General features: G+C 41.6%; 1 protein-coding gene across 1 annotated transcript in view; it reads left to right on the top strand.

Moving 5' to 3' along the window:
* Positions 1 to 5,938: 5,938 nt before the first annotated feature.
* TMEFF2 (transmembrane protein with EGF like and two follistatin like domains 2) overlaps positions 5,939 to 25,088 on the top strand; it is a 298,149-nt gene continuing 278,999 nt past the window's right edge. Inside the window, exons 1-2 of the mRNA XM_081951663.1 lie at positions 5,939 to 6,556; positions 8,640 to 8,749. Coding sequence (XP_081807789.1) covers positions 6,382 to 6,556; positions 8,640 to 8,749 — 285 coding nt within the window. The 5' untranslated portion in view covers positions 5,939 to 6,381. The remainder of the gene's footprint in view (positions 6,557 to 8,639; positions 8,750 to 25,088) is intronic.

The raw sequence follows: 25,088 nt of genomic DNA, 5'->3' as shown, positions 1-25,088 counted from the left end.
AGCTTTCGGATTATTTTTGGAGGAGTGGCTGGAGGGAGGGGGATTTCCCCCCCCCCTTGGACAAGCGGCTTGAAAAATTTTTGCTCTCGCCCCCAGGGGAAGGAGGTGGGGGGAGAGCCAACTAATGATGCCTCACCCCAGTAAAAGTGCTTTTCATTGGACTTAGTTCCAGAACTTATTGATGATCTGAGAACTTTGTGAACTTTTAAAACTTTTTTATGCCTCTGAGCCCAAAGCTGGCAGGGCAAGATGGCACACTTCCGTTGTCTTTATGAACTTTGAAACCTGACTCCACCTTCAAAAATCAGGCTTCCGGTCTTTGTCTCCGTGTCACCCAGAGGAATCTCTTGTGGATTGTCATTTTCTGAACTCTTTGGAGAGAAAACTTTTCTCTATTGCTACACTGACTAAAGAAGTTCCCATCTGTTTGGACCATCTACCTCCTGGCCTCATCTGTCTGCCCTACTTCTCCAGCTGTCCAGTCTCTACACTGACTGATCTCTTTGTTTCATAAACCATGTCTTCAAAAAGACCACCCCCTGGAAAACCTGGCTTTGCTGCTTCTGCACCGACATCTGCAACATCCAGCCCTGCTACACAGTCAAAGATTACAGAACTGATGCAACCCAAGAGTAAAGAGGTGGATTTGCAACAAATGCTTCAACAACTCATACAGGGCCAGGAAGAAATTAAGAAACAATTAAGAGAAATGAAGGAAGAAATTAAAGAGAATAAAGTCCAAATTTATAAGAACTCACAGAGACTGGACCTTGTGGAGGGTGGGGTGGCGGAGGCGAGGGGGGGGGGTAGAGGCTTTACAGAAGGGAAACAAAGAACTTGATACCCAACAAATGAAAACAGAGTTTGAGAGAATGTCCTTTTATCTTAGATTTCAAAATGTTATAGAAGCAGATGGGGAAAATATAAGGGACATTATGACCAATATTCTAGCTGAATACATACATAAAGATAAGCAGCAGATGGAATGGGAGATAGACCTGGCTTATAGAGTGAATTCAGCATATGCCAGAACACACAATGTACCCAGGGAGGTTCATATTAAATTTCTTAGGAAAAGCACAAGAGATGAAATTCTGGGTGTACAAAGGGGGCAAGCATTGACATACCATGACAGGGAGATAACCATCTTGAAGCAGATCCCCCAAAAAATTAGGGAGAAAAGGAAAAATTATTCGCAATTGGCGAATAAACTATACCAGAAGGGGGTGTGGTTTAGATGGTTGATGCCTGAAGGGATGCTGATATTCTGGGAGAAGACAAGAATCAGAATCAATACACCCATAGAGGCACAGGCCTTTATGGAAAAAAATAAAGCCCACCTAGAAAAAACAGAAGACTCTACAACGGTCATACAGGACACGGGAGGGGCCGGAGCTCTGCCAGCAGGGGGTGATGGGGCAACATCAAGAAAGCTCAGATCACAAAAATGAATAAGAAAACCACATTGTTATAAGCAGACCGAAAGTAATAATGAAATTATACCTAGACTATATATTATAATTGTATAAATTGATTGAAAAATTTTTTTTAGAACTAATATGCTGACTTTACATGATTTTGTATTAATGTTTTATACATAGATTTATCTTATGAGTTTGGAGGAAAGGGGCGTCTGCCATACTTGCAACTGCCAAAATTTGTATACCATTCCACTTACCCTTTTCCCTATAAATGTTTTAAAAAAACCAATAAAATTTTCTGAAAAAAAAAGAAAAGAAAAAGAATGCTGAAATAAATTGACAAAAATGAATTCAGTTTTGAAATGTTACCTTTATGGGTGGCTTTTATTAATGGTTTATTCAGAAATATGGTGGAAAAAGTATTGTGAAAATGAAATATCAGGATGCTATGCATGGAGGAAACTCCTACGTAGTCCAACCAGGAACCATTCACAGCGATTTGCTCCTCAGAACAATGAAAACTGAAATTTATTTAAATGCAGGGAATTTCAGTGAAATTCAGACTTTTTGCCCAAGTTGCCTGGAGCCTAGCAATTATCACCCCCAGGGCAAAATCAAAAGGCAACGTGAAAGCCTGGGTGACAATGTAATGAACATGGAGGCTCCTTTTATTTCATAAGGGAAAGAAAATCTGCTTAATCAGACATGACTGACAAAGAGGAGTTGTAGCTATGGATGCAGCTCCAGTTGGGCACCCAGTTGCTACCTAAGGTGCAATAGTAGTAGTAGCACTATCATCTTAAACAACTGTTTAGAGAAAAAGAAAGTGGACTTATTCTATCAACACATCAAAGGACTGGAACCATTTGGGTAATTTTGACATATTTTATCCTTAAAAGTCACAGCTCACATCAAAGGCCTGGGATTCAGGCACTGTGCTCAAAAACTGAAGCAGCGAGACAAGTATTGGCTATACTGACTGGCCAGATGGGAGCTCCTAAGGGCATCAGGCTGTTTGTCTTGGCATACAACGCAGGGGTCAACCATTAATCTAGAATTCAGATTTTGAATCTTCCACAATGCTATTCAAGTTTCCCCGCAAGGCAATCCTACTCCATGATTTTACTTCAGCAACAGGGCATAAGCATTTTGCTGTTGTTTTCTTCAAGGTTTTATTTTTAATTCCCCCAAATTAATTTATATCCCATGGGATTTTTAGTGGTCTCATCAAAGTACTAACCACCATGTTTAGTTGGTTACCAACCAACTTTTCTGAGATCAGCCAAAATTAGCTGAATTTTGCCACTTATATATGCTACTATATAAATCATTTTCTCTTAGATTTCTTTATTCTCTCTTGCACAATGATGCCCTGCTAGATAGGGTTTCTTTTCTTTTTTCCCTTTTTGAGATTATGATTACTCCCATATATAACCACTTATTGCTATGGCACTAATTTGGTCTTGTTAAGGAGCTGTGCTCCAGCTTAACAATGCAGGATTGTTTGCCTATCTCCAAATTAGAACTAATTTTGCTAAAACCAATGGTTGCAAATGTATATATATTGGAAATATGAAAGGCTCAAGAGCTGGTAGGGAAGTGAAGTTAGACCCTCCCCTCCCCTCAAGATTTGGCTGATCCTTCAAGGTTAACCAAGATAAATGCCGCTGCATTAATGGAATCAGTATTTTAATGCAGCGGCATTTATCTTGGTTAACCTTGAAGGATCAGCCAAATCTTGAGGTGAGGGGAGGGTCTAACTTCACTTCCCTACCAGCTCTTGAGCCTTTCATATTTCCACCCATGTGAGTATGGATGGGCAACAGTAATATATCCAATACTGCTGGAGATGAATATTTGACAGGCTGCTTCTCAAAGCACCACTAAGTGATTATCCCCCCACTGTTTTCTTTCCACTTGCTGGCAGCCTTTGACTCGTCAGAATTCGCCGAGAAGCCATTTCTTCCATTCAACTGCTATTTCCAGACACTCAGTATCCAGTGACTGATGCGCTCTTGCCACATGGTGGAGCTTTGTGTGTAAGTGTGCTCCCTTGGTGGATTAACTCAAGTCTCCCTGTATGGGAAGCCACAGAAAGTGAGGGAAAGGGCGACTTAAGGCCCAAATGTTATAAGAACGTAACAATTCTTCCTCTGTCCAATGCGGAGGAAGCATTTTTTTTAAAAAAATAGAACGATCTGAATGGATGCAAACGCACGCGCTAAAGACAACAAAGATGATTTTGAACAGGACCGCGAATTTACTGGAATGGCTTTTAAAGCTGGCAAATAGTACCCAAGGGCAGGCCAATTCCTGCCTCTTTCATGCCTTCACCCCTTTTCCCGCCCCGCAATTATTCCCCGAGCCCTGAACTCCCGCGAGGTTTCAGCTTTTTACTTGATCACCGTAATTGCTGCCTAAACACTTGCTAATGGACTTTTTGCTTTCATTTCCTTGAAAGCGCGGCTTCTCTCTCTACGATGCCAGATTAAACTGCTAAACCCCGTCTGGCTCGCCTGTAAGTTCCAAGCTGTTACATCGCCGTTGGTGCAAACGAGCAAATTGATGCCATCACTTCGGCTGAAGCGGCCACCGAATCTAAAGATGCGCGGGGGGACGCGAGGTTGTTTGTGTGGGGGAAAAATAAATAAATGTAATTCGTTTGTTTCTTGCTTTCTTGGATGAGGGCCGGCCCCACCCCCACCTCTAATAGGCTTTTTTCTTCTTCTTTTACTTCGAAGACGTGATGCAGCTGCGTCTGCCAACCGCTTCTTCGATGCCGTCAGGACTAATTGATCGCCGTTTGCTTGTCCGGGTTGCTTCCTGTGAGCACGCGCGCCCGCTCGCGCTAATGCAGTCAAAGGAGCGAGAGCCGCTGCATAGCGCAGACTGAAAGGGCCGCGGTTTCTCCGCTCGCTGCCACGGGGCCGGGCAAGCGCGCGAAAGAGAGAAGAGTGGGCGAAACTGGGAGGGTTAAAGGCAAGCGCGACTTTCGTGGGAAGCGGAGTAGCGGCGCGGGCGGCAAGGTTCGCAGAATGCTTGCCCGTGGGGAGCAATTGGGGCCGTCGGCCAAAGGCGTCGAGATTTAAGGCAGAAACAAATTAGGCAGCAGCAAAAAGCCGTCAAAACTACATTATTCGTCTTCTCATCCCCGGATTTTTTCTCAATAAATACGTACATTTCCCACAGCAGGACACACGCATTTTTGAGAGTCAAAAACAACGGCCTTGCAGCCCGGTCCGGACGGGTGGGAGGAAAGGCGGGGGATCCCGCGTGGTGACAGTCCTGTCGACGACTTGAGGTAGACCTGGCCAGGGTGTGGCTCCGAGCCCTGGAACTGAACCAGGGAGGACGACACTCCTGGTGAATTGACGCGGACGGTGCCTGCGGCAGTGCTCCACGCCCCCAGCGGCAGATAGTTCGTTCTTCGGGAGAACGAAAGGAATTAAATTGTTGGCCGTTGCTTTCTCTTCTCAGGTTTCTCTTCTCACTCCTCCATTTTTTCTTCTTCCTTTCCCATTTCCACAACCTCGACGAGTAAACGGCGCTCCTTGGGTCGTCGCCACGAACTTTCAAACCTCGGGCGAAGAGGCCCCGCGCTTCAGCTAGGGTGTTTTCAGTCGCGAAACGCGCTGCAGCCCAGTTTTCTGCCTGGTCACTTATGAAAGAAACATACTCACGAAGACTTTCAGGCGCATCCAACAACTGTGCAAACGGGGCCTTAGCGTCTTCCACGACTCTTCCCCCGCCCCTCCCTCCGCGCGTACGGGTCCCATTTACAAATCGTTACCTCCGCCGTCTGTGGTAAATACAGCCGCCGTCGCTAGTTCTTCGCGGACATGCACAACACACGCTTCACCCATTCAGATACACACAGACATAGGCGCGCGCGCGCGCTCGCGGACCTCCAGCGCTCGCAAATGCGTAGTGACCGCGATTCAACTTTCACACGCCTGTGGTGCGCCTGGCTGGGACCTCGGCTCAATGAGCGGCGCGTCTCTGCGCTCTCAGTCTATGAGAGGGCTTGGCAAAGCGAGCGCCTGTGGCGGTGGCGGCGGCGGTGCAAAGCGCCTCCGCCCTGGAAGGATGCAAGGTTTTAGAGGGGGCGCCGACGAAGCATCGCGCCGTAGATCCAGCTGGTGGTTTTTCCCGGGCAGGGGACGAGGAGAGCGAGGGGGTTCCTTCGTGCAGAAGACGTCGCCCAGTCCGAGATCTCCGACGCCCGCGTCTTTGCTGCGAATCATTTCATCCGTCTGGGGAGGAAGCGGCTTCTCCCTCTCACCCGCCACTTGCAGGCTGAGCTCCACCAACTCACAGGGCGGGGTAGGGTGTTGCCGCCCCCGAGCTTCCCCGGTGCGCCTCACAGAGAGAGGACCCAGCCCAGCCAACGTTAGCATCAGCATCTCTCCTTCCAGCTGCTGCTGCTGCTTCTGCTGCCGCCACCCTGCCTCCCTCCCCCCCTCCTTCTCAGGGACCTGCATCCCGCTCGTCCAATCAGGGCCGGCTCTGCCTGCGCCACGTGACCCCGGCGGGCTGAGAGGACCTGCTGCTTTCCCAACGCCAGAGGGATGCGGGCGGCAGAGCAGGAGAGGAGGCAGCAGCGGCGGCTTGGCTGCGAAGCGCCTTGACGCTCTTTTCTCCAGCTCAGCCCAGCCCGACCCCTTATGGCAGCGGCTGCTCCAGCCTCCTGGCTCTCCTCCTCCTCCACCTTCTTGGCCGCCCTTGCTCCTGCCACTCCCCGGGCTGGGCTAGGCCCCTGGATATCTCTGCCGAAACTCTCAGGATCCTCTTCCTCTTCACCATGCTAGTACTTGGGTGCTGCTTCTTCCTAGCTTGCTGTTGGCTGGGGCCCCCGGGATGCTAAGCCGCCCCCGACGCCTCTTTCTGCCCGCCTGTCCGAGACCGACCTGCTTTGGGAAGCTTCCCTCTCGCAACAGCTCTAGAGTTGACTCCAGAAGTCATGGTGTTGTGGGAATCTTCCGCAGCTCGCCAGTGCAGCAGCTGGACACTTTGCGATTGCTTTTGCTGGTTGCTCCTGCCGGTGACGTTGCTCATCGTCGCCCGGCCGGACAAACTTGCAGCCTTCCCTACCTCCTTAAGTGACTGCCAAACGCCGACCGGCTGGAATTGCTCCGGTAAGCTTGGGCGGGAACGTGGGGCAGAAATGGAGTCTCTCCCTTTGCAAGCAGAGGCATCCTTTTTTTTTTTTCAGACGGGCGAAAGAGGAAGAGGGGTTTCGAGGGGTGGGATGGATGCGCTTCTTGAAAAGCGGCCCACCGCGATGCTGTTTGGAAATGCCCGGGGAACCCGGGAGACAAACTAACGAGCTGCTTCTTCTTTTTTGCTACTTCCATCCCGCCTTGAATTGCCTCTGTTCGAGATTGACTTAGGATGTTGAAGCTCGCTAGGCTTGTGCTGTCTGAACGCAAATTGACGTGCCGGCAAAGGGTGGATCTTGTAAAATGATTCTTAGGACGCTTGCCCGCTATTCAAAGTTAGAGCAAGCAAGCAAGAAATAAAAAGCAGCACTTAAAAGGGACGGTCTTTTGACTTGCTTACCAGGAACCAGCAAGTCCAGAAAGCTCATTTCCACCTGCCTTGTGGCTTTGGGCATTCTCCGGGGATTTTTAGTTCTTTGGGGTGACCCCGAGTTCTTAACTTCACACCCTCTTCCTCTTTCTCTCTTAACTTTAAAATATGAGGTGCTTTTTAGAAAGGAGTTAAATTGGAGGAAAGACTTTATTCCCAAGAAGAAAAGCAAAGTGTTGGGTCCAAAGCTGCCTACTGTTTCTGAAAGCTGCCATTAAGCAGTCTTCCTTTGCTTGATTTCTCTGGTCAGTTTCATTCCTGCTCAAAGTGGTTTTCCAGGCACCCTCCCAATGAAACCCTCTAATTGAATAAGGAAGAGGCAGCACCAGAGAGTTATTAGTACCTCTCCCTATCAGTTGCCTTTTCCGATGATCAGGCTCATCCTTAAAAGGTTAATTGTTCTTCTGTCTGGAATGTGTTTAACAGCTGTGCTATCATGCTTCCCACATGAGCTTGACTTCCAAATGTTTCTGGAAGTACTTTACCTTCCAGTGGAAATCTCTATATTTCTTATGTAAGGACCCATTTACAACTGTGCATCTATACATGCACTGTGAGAAAAATGGCAAGCCACTAGAAAAATGCAGCTTCTCTCCCCCCCCCCCCCACCCCCCAATAAAAAGTGTTAAACTATGAATCTGAAGCAAAAGCAGATCTTTTCTCTCTGTGTACAGAAGGTGGGGACAATACTTGCTGAACACATTGTTTGGTCAGCACTGCAGTTTCCTCATTTTTATTGGCTTCATTTGATTAAGGCAAAGAAGCCCAAAGCTTCATATCTCCATCATTTTGCAGCATCTGTAGGATTTAGCCTGGTGCTATTGTTCTGTAATGCTAAAAGTATTCCCCGAACTACTTCAGATACATTACATTACAGGAACGGCATGGTTTGGTGGAGGCTGTGCCTCTACTACCTAAGATATTCAGAGCAACGTTGCCTTTGCCCTAGAGGTAATGTTTTCATTTTTAAAACCCAGCCGAGCTCTACAACCTTAGAACATAAGGATCATGTGAACGCTAGATTCGGAGCCTGAAAAATGGCTGTTTTGTTTAATCCCTTGCTACACACCCTCAGAAATAGGATAGCAACTAGCTGAGGTCTGACAACTGACTGGGCATTGGTGAGCTGACTCTCTAGCCAGATCTGTTAACCTGCCTATCAGAACTGGAGGAAAGGCTTTTTCGGCAGCTCTTTGCAAATTCTGCTCCCTCCCTCCTATTAACCTGGAGGTGATCAGTCTTCATTGGAACCAGGCAGCCTATCACAAAAACCATGCAGCTGGTTTATCTTTATTACTAGAGCAGTGTTGAAGAAATTCCCATTTTAGACTTAGGGACAGAAAAGCTGTTAGGAGGGGCAGGAAATGTGTTGCTTTACAAGCACAAATGCTTGGTTTTTGAGAAACTAGAATCTCCTCACAGAGAAAAAGGTGAGGTGGCAGCAGCAAGGTGAGTATGCCGGAATAGCAAAACTCCTTTGGAGAAAGGATGCTAGACAAAGTGCGTATGAGAAAATAGCATATGCTTCTTCCACAAGGACTGTTATGCTAGGTGCTTAAAAAAGGCAATTGCCTTATTCCCGTTCCTTTGCCAGACTGAAGCTGACAGCATTTTTCTCTTCTGTTTGAGGTTATGATGACAGAGAAAATGATCTCTTTCTCTGTGACACCAATACTTGCAAATTTGACGGGGAGTGCTTAAGGATTGGTGATACCGTGACTTGCGTCTGTCAGTTCAAGGTAAGAAGATTGATCTCTCATTTGGTAATTCACTAATGAGAATACAAATCAGGAATCTTGCTTTACAAGCCATCACTCTCTCTGCACGGAGAGAAGTCAGGGAGAAAGGCTTGATGCAAGTTTAAAGAGCTGGCAGGATGGCCAACTGGTGTCAAGAAGATAGACTATCTGGGAAAATGAAGATGTTGTTCTTCCAATGCTTCCTTAGAGTTAGATGCTTATGGGGGATGTAAGCTTGAACTGTGGTGGCCTTTATAAAATCAGTTGCTCTGCTCATTCTCCATTCTCCTGATCAGGCAGATCTTCAGTTAAAGATTGAGCAGGCCATATACTGATGTGATGGGTAAAGAAGGTCTGTATGAATATGAGCTCAAATATTGGAAAGAAGGTTGTTCTATTCCTCCAAGAGAGAAGTGTATCTTGGTTGGCTGGACTCGGTTCTCAATTCCAAATCCAAGAAAGTATATCACTTGGATCGGTTTCTACTGATTTTAAGGGTGGAGTCCACATTGTCTGAAACAAAACTTCCTATGTGTTAATAAACCTGAAGATGTCAATCTGGAAGGCGAAGGCAAAGCTATTCTTAGTTAAGTGAAATGTAGGAACTGCTGCTGCGTTAAACTGGCACTTAGAAGTAAACATTACTTGGAAATAAGTCCCATTGATTTCAGCAAGCTGCATTTCTTTCACAGAATTCTTCTTAAAATAGCTTATTACAATCCGTTTCTCTACCCTAAATGCATGACTGAAATCAGCACAGTTTCCCCCAGAGGAGTAGTTTAAATTCAGATTTTAATGGAACTTCAAGAAGGATAAATAATACTATATTTCTGTGCAGATAAATTATTATTGCATTTTCTTCTGCAAACATTGGAAGTTCATATCTCAAAAGGATCCCACCCCAACAGAATTTCATTCAAATTGAGTGTCATTTCCAGACTACAGCTACATAAATGTATGCCACATTTTGTTTTCTTTGATTGCATAAAGTCTTTATTTTAATGTATAGAACTTGTAAATTAGAATAGAGTTTTAGCATGGAAAAAAGCATTCACTTTTGATTTATTTAATTTTATGATTTGTACTTTGCTGACTGTATTTAGAATATTTATGGTTTCCATAGAGCTTAATAGTCATTTTCAGACCTTTAATACCATATAATATATTTAGTTATTCTAAGTCAATTAATATACTGGAAAAGTATAATCTTTATGCCATTTGTCAATTCCTTGTTTTCTCCTCTGTATCTTACCTTTTTAAGCCCTTTTTTGTTCTTTCGCTTTCTCAATGAATATATTTTATCTAATATGTTGAATGAAATAGATGTTTGCAAGTGGGCAAAAAGAGAATAGAAACATTGTGTAGTATTTTCACATTGCTTTCCTTTGCATATTTTGTTGTGTACCGAAACTCTATCAGAAACATGCTTTAGAAGTAAAGGCATCCTAGTAAAGGGGTGGGGGGAATGGGAGGTTGTCCTTTTATAGCCTTACTTCCTCTCAGATTCCATGAAAATAATCACAGTTGCAAAAATCACTAGTTTAGCATCTAACAGTGTAGTAGTAGCAGCCATATGTGATAAGCCTTTAATTGAATAAGGATTCTCTAAGCATGCATGGCATTTCATAGCCAGTGCCTAATCAATCTTTAAATTAGGTATTAGGATTACATAATGCTTGCTAAAGCCATGTTGTGCACGTTGCATTTATATTTATGTTATCACTAAGCCTATGCATAACACTACATTCAAGTGTCATATTTCCAGACCCAAACTCTTGCCAAAAGAGGATTGAACAAAGGTATTCTCTGTAAGTCTCAAACGAACCTCTTCCTTGAGTTCCTTGGAAGTTGCTTCTTCTTCCAAGGCATTGATTTAATGCTTTGTCCTTGTATCACTGCCTGATGGGGAGTGGCAGCAAATTCAGCACCAACGGCAGCAAACTCAAAGCAAGCTCAGAGCACACTGACGTCCTCCTGCCTGGCTCCAGTTGGGCTTCACAATTGGTTTAAATTTAGGGAACACAGTGGACTGAAACAGGGGCTTTCATAATAGCAGAAGCTATTTCCCAAAGAACAGAAAGGGCTGCCGGGTGTATATGGAGTCTATTGAACCTTTCGTTCTCACGCTAAAACAACTCATTCCAAATTCTACTAACTCAGAAGAACAAACCCTGCTAAGTAATAAATGATATATGATTATACATTCAATTCACACGACACTACCCGGGTTCAGTTATGCAGAATCCAGTTAATGCAGGACCTCTGCAAGAACTGAACGTAGGGTTATTTTCTAAGCCCAGAATCCCTAGAAATTCAACCCCCCCTAAAAGCTCCATACCATTTGACTTGGAAACCATTTCTCCTAACCCAGAAATGTACTAGCTGTCATGAGTCCCCACTGTGGTAAAAAACATGTTCCAGGTAGGGTTGCCAACAGAAAAAGCTTGTCGTTGTGCTTTTAATCTCTGTAATAATCTGACCATGCTTTTCTGGGGAAGAGCAGGTCTGTTTGCCCATTGCTGCAGATTGAGACACAACACCTGGGACCACATTTAAAGGTTGATCATCTAGTTCCTAGATTCACCTCCAACACAACACCAAATTTTGCAGCTGAACCCTAAGGAGTCTTGTTGTGCTTTATTTTTTTTTCCATCAGCATGTGGTACTAGGAAGCAAAGCATGATTAACATTTTGCTTGTACAAAGAGATTAATTGTTCCATCACACCTTGCTTGCATAGATGGTAGAAACCAGGACATCAGAGACATCCCACCCTGCAGTATGACCTCAATCTAATATTGGGGAGGGAATAGAGAAAGTGAAAAGTAAAAAGAGAAAGTAGATAAGGAATACATGTTCTCTTTTCTTGCCAGCACTATTTTTGGGGAATTGAGAGGTAGGCTTTGCCACTTCTTCAACTGCATCTCGGTCTTCAGCATGTTTATTCTGTCACCTAGAACCTCACTTTCTTGGGCGGGCCTGGAGATTGAATCTGTGAAGAGATAGATAGATGATAGATAGATAGATAGATAGATAGATAGATAGATAGATAGATAGATGATAGATAGATATACTGTATATAACTCCTTTATATTCTTTCACACTCATACATATGAGAGTAACTGTAGTCCATTTGACTGCTACGCCAGTAAGCCCCAAGACTGAATAGCAAGTTAATGCTAGTAAATAGGAAGGAAATGATACTGCTGGGATATGACTTCTGAATAATATTTGGCTGAAGTCTGTCTTTACAGTACTTCTGCTATGCTTGCTTTTTTGGAATCTATCTTAAGAAAGATAAAAGTCAGTCTCCTGATTGAAGGTAACCATTAAGCAAGAATCTTGAAAGGCTGTGCCAAACATTTCTTCCTAAAATCAGTGCAAAGCCATGGCAACACCCTTCCTTTTGTCTTGTTGTCATTGTTTATTTTTCCATCCAAGGAAATAAAATTTTCAAAATGCCTTAGCCTGAGCAAATGGCAGATAGTCCTTTTGAAGAAATATGGCAGACATATCTATAAATGGGCAATCAACATCTTGGATCTGTGACATCTTATTCATGGATTCAGTCTTAAAGGGTTTTCAGCTCAATTTCACCACCAACCTGATATTCCTTTTATGTATATGAATTATGAAATTGTTATTTATTGAATTTATATATTGTCAGATTCAGTTCAATTAGATTTTATATTAGACATCTACTGTGTGTTTGTAAGCAGACACACCAAGATATTTGTGGAAAAAATACATGTTTTCTGCAATATTTATTTATATTTATTAAATTTGCTTGATGTCCATCTCTCTGCAAAGCAACTCTGGGCAGCTTACAGCATCTATCTGTCTATCTATCCATCTGTATCTGTCTATATGTCTATCTGTCTCTATTTGTAGGTTTGTCTTTCTCTTTATCTGGGTGGTGCGGTGGCTCAGTGGTTAAGATGCTGGGCTTGTCAGGTGAAAAGTCAGCAGTCCAGGTTCAATACCTGAGTGCCATGTGACAAGATGAGCTCTTGTTCTCGCCCCAGCTTCAGGTTCTTGCAGAAAGTTTGGAGGGTGGCATCCAATTTCACCTCAGGGGACAGATGTTCCAAAGGGCTGGAGCTACACCAGTGAAGGTCCTTCTCCTGGATTCCGCCAACTGGAATATACCCTTTTTGGGCCACACCATTGGAAGCTCTTCTCCTGGATCCCGCCAACTAGAATATACCCTTTTTGAATGCAATTTTTCCCTAACAGAATTTTTTTTTAATGTAGCTTTCTTCTAACGTAAGCTTTTGGGTCCCCATTGAGCTTAAGGTGGTATTGTCTGAAATATAATTATATTTTGTCCCATATATTTGTCTTGAAGGTTAAATTAGCTTTGTTTGTTTAAAAATGAATGCTAACTTTTTTTTGCTACTCATGTTATGCTCATATGAGACTGCTATGTCCTAATAAACTTACACTCGTGCTAATAAGCGTATTAGGACAACTAGTTTATTAGGGCTAGTTGTCCTAGTGGACTTATTATGTAATCCTTTAAGACCTTGGGTCCATTTTGGTGCTCAAGGTATATCCTCTGTATTGGCAATACAAGGCATGTTTTCAAGAATGGTCACACAGCTTAAATCAGGCTACTGTTATTTGCCTTGGCTCGCTCTTTTAAAATCATAAGCCTGGTCAACATTACGAGTCACAACTAGCGGCTACGTCTAATTATTTAATTTCCTACAATGTCACTCTAGGCTCATGGGTAAATGGGAATGTTAAAAAGCTACAAAGCACAGTCACACTGTGCTGCTGCTTCTACTACAGGTAAGGAGAGGCAGATTGCTAATAATCCTGTCAATTATACCATCTTGAATCAGTAGGACTGCTGATTTTTCTTTAGGCTTATTTTAAAAATGTAAGGAAAAAAAAGTATGCTTCTAGTCTTTCATATGACATGGGAGCATTCTTTGAGTCGTTTTACCAAAAACTCAGAGTGTTCCTTGACATGTACATTTCTTCGACATAGACGTTTTTAAATGGGAAGTTCCTTTGTAATTTCTGTCATTCAGTTGAGGAGCATTTTCCATAGAGACGTTTCAGTAGCATGCCTTTTTAGGTTTCTTTGCAAGGAGGATGTTGTTGTTGTTGTTGTTGTTGTTGTTGTTGTTCAATTACACAATTGAATCACTGATGGAGGATGTTGTTTACTTGGGTTTCTTTAATTTTGGAACTTAACTTCTTTGGGATACTGTTTTGCAGAACAGTACTGTTATTAGCAGTAGGTTCCACTGGTTTCTAGCAGTTGAATTTAGAAGTAGAACTGGAGGCATTTGGGAAAAAGCTGGTACACTGTGCCTGTGATGACCCGGGGTGTGGCACGAAAACAACACAGCCAGGGAAAGGTCTAACTCCCCTTTATTGCTCCAACTTTGCCACCAAACATCCCCACGTTTACTACAAGTCCTGGAGCAAAGCTCTCACACGCACCTTTAGCACCCTTTGGCTGCGAGTAGTCCAGTAAACCAGGTTAGTCAAACAGTAACCAGAGCAGGAAGTTCAGGGAAGCAGGCAAACCAGACAAGCCCCATGAGACAGAGCACAGTAATCTCCAGGTGTTGGCAAGTGCACACAAGGCTCCACAGATTCAATGCTTGTTCCTGACAAATGCCCCTCCCACTGGCACCTCCTTATAGCTTGTCCCCAGGTGTGCCTTGTGAAGTGGGGTGGAGTACTCTCCTTCCTCGTAGCTGGCTCAGTCTGCGTTGGTCTCACCTTGTCTCTCCTCTCTGGGCTCTAGGATCAGGAGGCGGTGGTCTTTGCTCTTTGCCTGAATGCTGTCTCTCCTGTTCCTCCCTGTCTGCAAGCCTTTCTAATCCTGAAAAGCCTTGCCCGAACTGACTCTGCCCTTTCCCATTTTCCTCCAAGGCCAACGGAGCTGCCCTCTAGATCTCTGTCAGCTTTTGTTCCAGATCATCTTCTCCCGCAGTTTCAGACTCCGACAGGGGCATGGCAGTGCAATTGAGAATCAACCATTTTCCCATTAAATTTGAGCATCATAAAATGAGGTGGTACAAATGAGAGCTCAACTCCCCCTGCAGTTGGTGGATTGCATGTGTGTGTATGTTACTCTTTGGATCTCCAACAATCTACAAAGGATAGTATTTGTGACATGCATTAAAAGTTTCATCAAAATACTTCTTGCTTTAAAAAAAAAACTTTCTCGAAGGCATGGGGTTAAGGCAGATATGTCCTTCCTTGCCAACTAGGTATTTTGTTTGGAGTTAGAAGATCTAGGCTAAAATCATCACTTATATTCAGAGCTCTGCGGACAATCATGTACAAGTTGAAATTTCTTAACCTAACCAGCCTTTGAATGGTAATTGTGACGGAGCTTCTATGGGAAAAGAGCAAGAACCAAAATGAATACATTAGCAATAGCATGATCTGGAGAAATCAGGGTTTCAAACTTCATTACAGGATACAGTTATTATTATTATTATTTATTTGGTTATGTATGCCTGCAAATTAAGCTGCTGGGGAAGATCCAGAAGCAAGGATCAATAATTGATGTTAGAAAGCCTAAAATGAGCTGGCTGGAATCAGTGTAGATATGTACTGTAAACTGAACTTCTTCAATTAATTTTAATAGATAGTTGCAACAAGTGTCTTATAAATCCCACAAAGTCAAGAATGAGAGGGAAGTGCAAGCTTTTCAGATAGGGGCAAAGGCCCAACTTGAACTTTGAGTAGGTGACTATGCCTGTGTTTCAAAAGAGAAGCAGGATTATAGGACTAAGAAAACCCATGAGGAAAATTACATTTGATTTAGTTCAGTGTGAACTGAATTAGTAAGCATTTTTACATTTACCTCTTACACATTTATTAATTGGCCTCTAATGGTGTATTAAACATTTTATTCTGGTAACAACTTTTGGAATGAGAATAATAGTAGCATCCAAGATTGTGGTCGCTCTGAGAGTTTATATTGGGTCTAGATTTTAGTGTCTTTTTAAATTTTATTTTGTAGTGATGGGTTGGGGAGAGAAATGGCACGATTTTTTTTCAAATTCTGTCTTCGTTAAGTATCAAGTCCAGAAAATATGTTGGAAATGAACTCTTCTCCTCCAGCCAGTGGTGGGATTAATTTTTTTTTACTACTGGTTCTGTGGGCTTGGCTTGGTGGGCTTGGCTTGGCTTGGTGGCTGTGGCTTGGTGGATACTGCAAAATCCTATTCCCTCCCCACTCCTGGGGAAGGATACTACAAAATCCCCATTCCCTCCCCACTCCACTAACCTGCTTTTCAACTCCATTCTCCTGTGCAGGGCAACAAAAGAAAGACCCAGCCAATCAGCTGGAACTCGGGAGGCAACAAATAGATGGGGGCAGGGCCAGCCAGAGGTGGCATTTGCCAGTTCTATGAACTACTCAAAATTTCTGCTACCGGTTCACTAGAACCGGTCAGAATTGGCTGAATTCGAGTGAAACAGGAAGCTCTATCTGGATATTGGGTCACTAGGTCTAGACAGTCAATTAGAAATTTGAAGAATCTCATGTCTGACATTACATGGGGTGGTTGGCACCAGTCCTAGCAAACCTCTTTCTCTTCCCTAAGTGCAGCTAGGATCAGGAAAATGAGAAGACGGCACAGAGAAGGAGAACAGAAGGAAAATAGATCAGATTGTGGTGATAGGCGGTTTTGTTTGCTGATTTGAATATAGATAGTCCTCGACTTACAACTTAGCAACCATTCAAAGTTACAGCAGCACTGAAAAAATGGACTTTTGACCAGTGCTTACACTTATGACCATTGCAGTATCCTCACATGATTAAAATTCAAACGCTTGGTAACCAGCATGTATTTACAAGGGTTATAAAAGTCATAGGGTCATGTGGTTGCCATAAGCAGCCTTCTCAGCCATCTTCTGACAAGTAAAGTCAATAGGGGAAACTGGGTTTGCTTAATGACATGATTCACTTAACAACTACAGCAATTCACTTAAGAATGCTTTCATGAAAAAGGTGGTTAAATCAGGTGCAACTCACTTAACAACCTCCTTGCTTAGCAACAGAAATTCTGGTGCCAATTATAGTTGTAAGTTGAGGACTACCGTAGGTTTTTTTTATTTCTCTTCCCATATCAATTATTAGTCACATTGCTTGGAACAATATGTCTCACTTCTGGCTCCTCTTTTTTCTTTCTCTTTCAACTGTGTCTGTAGGAAACCCCCAGCCTCCCAATTCTTAACATCAAGCTTCTAATATCAATTTCACAAACTACTATATATTATTCAGGCAATCAACCCAAGACTAATGCAGGACATGCAAAATCAGGAATGTGTCTGAGCACTGTCATATTGGCAAGGTAGCACAGTACTATTAGTAGACACCTACCACATGGAGCGTGTAACTTCATTTATTGCTCAGGATAGGTAATTTAGCAGTTAAGAAAATGATATCAGTGGAGCAGTGGTGGAATTCAAATTTTTGTACTACTGGTTATGTGGGCATGGCTTGGTGGGCATGGCAGGGGAAGGTTATTGCAAAATTCCCATTCCCTCCTGATCAGCTGGGACTCGGGAGGCAGAGAATAGATGGGGGTGGGGCCAGTCAGGGGTGGTATTTACCCGTTCTCTGAAATACTCAAAATTTCCACTAGTGGTTCTCCAGAACTGGTCAGAACCTGCTGAATGCCACCTCTGCAATGGAGGATTTATTGAAGGCAAAGATTTGTGACATCAATTCAAGCATTAGTATGTCAAAGAGAAGAACCCCAGATTTGCATTTGCTTAGTTTTGATAATGGCACTGATTTGGCTTCCCAAAATTGGGGCAAGGAAATAAAATCTTCTGATTTTCTACACCATCCGGGAAACCACAGAAGGTAGATATTTTATCCCATTCATAGAGCTAAATTGCATATCTAACGATAGTGCGAATAACCTTACTCTATGCCAATTTAGCCACAATATTTATAATACCCTAACACAACCTTCACCACATTCAGAGATAGTGAACAATACAATTTTAAACTGAAAATAACCCCCTGTGTGCCTTATAAAGAATATTTAAATTGTGGATGTTGATTTTTTAAAAAGTTAATCTTGAAGACATTTTTAAAGACATTTTGACTTTAGCTTTGTCAAAAACCTTTGCTGTAGCAGAAACAGGTACTTCCTGAAGCTCCAGGTCTTCTTTACACTGCAAAGTGTATTGGTAGTATTAAACAGAAGAGTGGAAAAATAAAGTAACATCCATTTTCTCAAAGGGCAAGTTCAGATCAAATCATTTGGAGTTGCGCGAATGCATTCTGATTTATTTCAGGAAGGCACTTTGTCTCCAGAAACTCATCCGTACTATTTGAGAACTCTGCAAACAAAAGAGCACCAGGTACCCACCAGATACTCACGGTGAGGGACTTCTATTTCTCTACTGAGCCCGCTTATTACACATCTGTTTCAAAAACAGCAGACATTATTTCTTCTTGCAGAGAGCAGTCCTGTGTGCTCATTAGGGGATTCATTCTTAATACTTTTCCATTTCTTCTAGACCTTTACACCATCTATAGTTTGGCTTTGTCATTCCAAGAGGAAGCCAAATTATTTGGATAACCCAAAGAAAGTTATGATAGCCAAGATAAGCACAGCTAGTTAAAGTCTGTAGAAGCCTGGTTTTAAAGCATAGGTCATGCTTGGAAGGGCCAATTACTGCATGCAAGAAGATAAGAGAGAGGAGGGGATGCTTTAGTCCTTACCTCTTATTTCTCCAGCTGGAGACATTTGTAGAAACCAGCAGGGAAAGAAATATCTGCTGGATGAGAATACAGATAGAATTAAGCACAGAACAAAGGTCAAAAGTGGTCTTAAGTGAATTGCCATTCTGACCATGTGCTCAGGAATTAAAGTAGAACAATATCAGAGTTGGAGCCAAGCCAGTAATTTTAGAAGATCAGTGCCAGAGATGGTACTACCATTGTCTTATTACCTCTGCTGTGACTAAAGACAGAGCCCTTTTTATATATTGTCAAGTTAGGTGTGTGGGTGCATGAAATCAAGTATCCTTTTACCAAAAAGAGCAAACTGGTGACGTTGTACCCAGCCAGCAACCCTTACCTCCCAAAGCTACCAGGAAATTGTCAAGTGCCCCCAATTTATCTTGTTTCCTTGTCGCTGGACAGATTAGCATCTTTCCAAACAAAGTACTAGTTGTAGTCCTCAAACCCTCCCTTCCTACCCACCTGGGAGTACCTATCTGCTCTCCAAAACATAATTGGAGATAAAGATGCCAGGTCCTCATTTATTTTTCTCATATTAAAAGTGTCCTTTAAACATTGACAGATAAGGGAAGAAATGTAGTGAGCACCAAAGGGAGAACTCTATAGGCACTGATGTCTCAGACCAGGAGCATCTTGCCGGTGTTAAATGTACATTAGACATTTCAGGTTTTCTGCTACTTCTACATCATTTTTTATTATTGCTACTCATTATCCTGTAGAGTCAAAAATATAAACCTCATTTTAAAAAGCTGTCATGTGAGATACATATGACTAAAGGGAAATAATGGATGCTACTTAAATTCTCTCAAGAGTGAAATTCATATTTTAAGCTTCTCCATGTGAGGTATGGAGCACATGAACTCTTATTGCATGAGGGTCAGAGGGACATATTAAACCGTGTAATTTGCAAGTGAGTGAATATCATATGAGATGCACATGACCGAGAGAAACAATGGCTCTAGTAAGAGTCAGATATATGATACTTTTCTTTATGGAGCATACAGATCTGTAAAAGATCCAACGCCATAAACTTTGTTTGACTTAGGCTGGCCTGGAGCTTCAACGTGTGCCAAAGAGGAAGCATTTTACAGATTCAGAATAAAATACAAATCTGAAAATGAGGATATTTCATGGCAATTAATTACTCTATTATTTAATCTAGTATGTATCTCTAAATATATACTGTATGTTTATACATCCATCCATACACAGAGAGAATGCTATTAGACCTGAATAGAAAGGAAGAGAATAGAACACATTGACTAATTAAATAATTAAAATAGAATAGAATAGAACCTGGCATCATTAATTAAGATGAGCATAATGTAGTTTTTGGTGGCTTATTCTTGTTCCAGAGAATTTCCGAATTAACTTCAAGCTGGAAACAAATCCACATCTGGCATGGCACTATCCCCTTGTATCATTGGTCTCTACCTACTGTGGTCCTTGGTAACAAACTCATGTCTGTCCTTGAACCATCTTCTTTTAAATGACATGATGAATTACTCTCACTAATATTTGTAATGATTTGGTCTGAAATATGAGCCTTTACTTCCTGATATTCAGTACTGTGCAGAATTTTTGCCATAGTGTCTTCTCTTTTCTGCATACAAGCAACCAGTGGTTAATTGCCCAAACCAGCTACCTTATTTTTCAGACTATAAGTCACTCCGGACTATAAGACACACCTAGCTTTTGGGGAGGAAAACAAAAAAAAAATCTGCCTCTGCCTCCCAACATCCATCCGATATTCATATGGCCTGCTTGCCGCCACCATTCGCCACTGCTTTTGTGACCCCTTCGCCACCGCTGCTGCGGCTCCTTCACCACCACTGCAGCCCACTCGCCTGTTCTAGAACAACTGATCAGCACTGCACCAACCCCCCTCCCACCCACTGCAATATTCGCTGTAAAAGATGCACAGACATTTCCACCCACTTTTGTGGGGGGGGGGGAGTGCTTCTTATATTCTGAAAAATATGGCACTTTGTAAGCAAGTGCATGTATTAGAAGTATACAGGTAGACTTCAACTTATGAGCCAGGAATTACAGTGTTAAGTCATGGTGCCCATTAAATGGGACACCTGCCCCATTTAATGACCATGCCCGATTTTATAAACTTTTTTTGCAGCAATTCATTAAGAATATACAGCAATCGTTGGAGAGGAGGAGCTGACATCACGACGACACGAGCTTGGAGCTCCAAGATCGCATTTGATATTTCTGCCACTGGGCGGTCCTTTTGGATGTAAACTGTGCCTAGAGACGGTGATAGAGAAGAGTACATCCTGCTGATCTCAGGGACACCGCAAAGTCCCTGATTGATCCAGGAGAAGCTCTTATTTCCAATGACAGAAATGCAGCCATTGAAGTTGCGGAAGTTGGGACAGCTCCGGAACGGAAATAAAGCGGAAAGAGAAAGTATGTGTCGAATTGGTGATGAAATTTTATTATTAGAAAAGAGACTACCCCCCAAAATAAAGCTAAATTAAAATTGAAGACAGAAGAGAGCAAGCGGCAAAATTAAACCACATTAAACTTAGTGTGTTATCTTTTTTCTTTTTCTTTTTATGGATGGATTTTTTGCCAAATGTTTCCTATTTTTTAAACTCAATCGATTAGTTTTTCTTCTTCTATTTTTTATTCTTTTTTATACCTATGGATTAAAAAATTTCTTTTTTTTTTACAATGCTTGATTGGATTGTTTTTTCTCTCCATTTAAGAATCTTTTTTTTTTAAGTTTGGAACATAAAGAAGATATAAAGAGGAATAAAGAAGATACAAAGAGGAATACAAAGAGGGCTGTAACAATAGATGGAAAAGAAGTAACACTGCCACTTAGAGGCTGGAGGCTTGGAAACATTGTTTTTTTCTCTCTCTCTTTGATCATTTGACACTTCAAGGCTTTTCAGCTTGTTTACTGAGAGTGATAATAGAAAGAACCCAGGTTGTTTACACAGGTGCTCTTCGGGAGTTTTATCAGCAACTGGATTAGAAGGAAGACAAAGCCTTGACTTGAAAGATTCTAATGAACTTACTTGAAATCTAACAAAAAGCCTTGAATGCTATAGTGGCAGTGTTTACAAGTTGGAAGAATGGCGCAACAGGAAAAGGAAATTTTAACATTGCAAATGATTATGTTTGAAATTCAAAAATTATTAGTAGTAACAGAGAAAATTGAGAAGAGATTGGAGAAAATAGAATGCAAAGAAAAATTTGATGAAAAATTGAGGATGTTTATCAAATGACAAAAGTGGAAGGCAGAGTTCTAAAAATTGAAGAAAAAAATGATCAAAGAGATAAGAAAAATGTGGATAATGACAGGAAACTGAGCGTGGTTGGAAATGGCAAGAGCGGAATTTGGAAAGGGAGATACAAGGACTGGTATTCTACCTCAAATTTTAAAGTATAGAAGAACAAAAGAGAGAAAAATTGATGGAGGTAAGGAGAGAAATCTTGACAGAAGCACCAGTGATAACCAAAGACAAGCTGATGGAAGGAGCAAATGGAGGGTTTCGAGTTTTCATAAGATACGAAATGAACAGCAAGTTGCAAAGAGAAGTCCATACAAGATTTACAAAGAAAGTAATCAAAATATTAATGCTACAAATGGCAAGAGACATAAGACTGCACTATTATTGGAAAGATACAGGCTAATGTAATGAAGCGTATAATAAAAATTAAGTTAAACTTAGTTAAATTTAGAGTATTATGTAAAAATGAAGTGATAATAGTTATAGTCAAATAAATGATTAATAATGATAATGCATATATATATATATATATATATATATATATATATATTTATTTGTGTTACAACCCCTGGTATGACCCAATATCAGCACAAACACAACATTATATATATATATATATATATATATATATATATATATATATATATATATATATATATATATATATATATATATATGTTTGATAATATGAAATTTTATATAAACTACAAATGGAGACTATGAGAGGAAGTTTAAAAGCTTTATTATTAAATATAACCAATTTTTATTTAGAACATGTTATAAAGATGTAATGTTATTGGATGATTTTAGGAGGATCTAATGGAATGCCATTATATAGTTTTGCTTTAAATTTAGAATATTTCATATAAAAGGATGTAAAAACAATCATAGTCAAATGAAGGTTGAGGTACAATAATAGCAATATATACAAACATATTTGATTTTAAAATATGCTATTTGATATGAATTGTAAGTGTTGAGTATGGAAGAGATGCATAGAAATTTCGTAACCAACTGACACACTTTCTATAATTTGTAATGGAAGAAGGTTTTAATGTTTTTTGTGTTTTGTTCTGTCCGTTTGTGCTTGTTTAAAAATATTTTTTTTAAAGAATATACAGCAGTTGTTAAGCAAATTCCACAGCTGTTGAACAAATCAATTATACCCAATGTGCAATTTTTGCTGGAAACCAGAAATAAATACTGGAAACAGAAAAAAATGTCAAAAAGTCTGGTTATGTGATTGCCGAATGCTGGAGATGTCAGTAAATGTGAGCCAATTGTCAAGTGGCCAGAATGTGATCGTGTGTGTGTGTGTGTGTGTGTGTGTGTGTGTAAGTCAAATCTTGAAAATCAAGTAGTAAGTGACTTTTGAGGGGTAATTTTAAGCAGTTGCTAAGTGACCAATCATTAAGCAGTCATTGAAACTACCTGTATTGTTGAATCTTTTACTTTTGATAATCACTAGGGACTATTTACTTAATAAGCAGCTTTCCTGTTTTTATCCCAAACTAATATGAAAACCATAAGGGTTGGGCACTGATTCCTCTCTGTGTACAGTAGCCAGGTGAGTAATCTTACTTCAACCTGCAATTGCGTCTTCCTCATCTAACACTAGATTAGGAATAGAAGGAAGGGTCATGGACACCACCCCACCATCCACAAATATCTTGCTCCGACTTTCTACCCAGCTCTTTTTTTCAGTTTGAGACACTTTGCAGGAAACTGCTCATCTCGTGGAGTCATATGGAGTTGAATGTGGGCTTGCGATTCATTGGAATCTTTCCCTTCCTCCTGATTTTAAAATTATAGCTGGTGGCAAAACTACAGGCACTTGTATCACATCATACATAAACTGGAAACAAATAACAAATAAGGAAGAGGCAAAGTACGTTCCCTATCATTTTAAGCAGCCTGTCCTAATTGAAATTCCTGAAAAACTCATGTTTGCCGGAGGAAGGCCGCAGTAAGAACATGCCTTCCAGTGCTGAACAAGTAGCACGTTTGATAGATTGCACCACTTCTACGTATTCATATAAACAATCACAAGCAAGGCTGTTAAGACATATTTCTGATTAAGATTTGATCACTGCCTGAATATATCAGATTCCTAGAGACTGTGTTAATTGTGTTAGTAAATTTTGCCAATTTACCCTCCAGCTCTGTTGGAAGCTTTGCTTAGATGCTGGATGAAGCCTGGCAATGAAGCTTTCAAATAAAATTCCACTTTGCAATGTATGCAGGCATTTTTTTTAAATGGCAGTTTTTTTGAGGAGGTGGATGTTTGGCTTATTTCATTTCTTTCTTTCTTTTTTCATTCTTAAGTTCTAACGTTGCTCAGGAAAGGCCGCGGAAGCTTATCACATATTACAGAGGAGCTCAGATCAGTTGGTCTTTGGATTGTGCATAGTTGTGTCTTGCTTGTTCTTGTTAATACTATACTGATTTCTTGGCTCAAGAAACCATTTTGTTTTGAAGCAGCAGGACAAGTGATTTGGGAGAGTATTTGGAGCAAGAATACCATATTTTTCAGAGTATAAGACGCACTTCCTCCCCCAAAGAAGGGGTGCATTTTATACTCCGAATATAGTTCTGCCCACTTGCCGGTCTCCACCTTTTGGCCTCTGCCTCCCAGCAATTTACCTCCTTGCAGCAAATAGCCTGGTTCAGTTTCAGCTTCAGCACAGCTTGATTAGCACAAGCAGCTGCCTCCCGACCATCAGCTGTTTCAGGCTGCAGGGATTGCCTGGAATGGGCAGAAAATGGGCCGTGCGGAGGCCAAAAACGGGGCATGTGCAGGCTGAAAACGGGGCGCGTGGAGGTGGCAATAGGCTATGGCAATCCCTGCAGCCTGAAACAGCTGATCATCGGGAGGCTGATCCAACTGACAATCAGCTGCATGTGCTAATCAGGCTGTGCTGAAATTGAAACTGAAACATGCTGTTTGCTGCAAGGAGGCAAATTGCTGGGAGGCAGAGGCAGATTTTTTTTTCTTGTTTTCCTCCCCAAAAGCTAGGTGTCTCTTATACTTTGGAGCATCTTATACTCTGAAAAATATGGTAATACCTTGGATCATATAAGTGGGTTGAAACTTGATGGTTTATATATTTTCCCCACTTTTTAAATTAAAAAGATACATGTTTTCCCCACTGATTAAATTAAAAGGAAGTGTTTCTCGAAAACAGCCAATATGCAGATATCTTTTTGACAGTCAATCATCTGCCCACCAAAGGATTTTCAAATTGGTCAAAACCGTGATGGAGAAAAGCATCTGTGGGTAGCAAAAACCAGGACAATCAGTTGGCTTCCATCCAGTTGTCCTTTTTGCAGCACAAATATGGTAG

The sequence above is a fragment of the Natrix helvetica genome (genome assembly GCF_964273705.1).
Source record: "Natrix helvetica genome assembly, chromosome: 1".
In the NCBI taxonomy this organism is placed as follows: domain Eukaryota; kingdom Metazoa; phylum Chordata; class Lepidosauria; order Squamata; family Natricidae; genus Natrix; species Natrix helvetica.
Note: the sequence above shows the minus strand (reverse complement) of the source record. Positions and strands in the feature narration are given on the sequence as shown.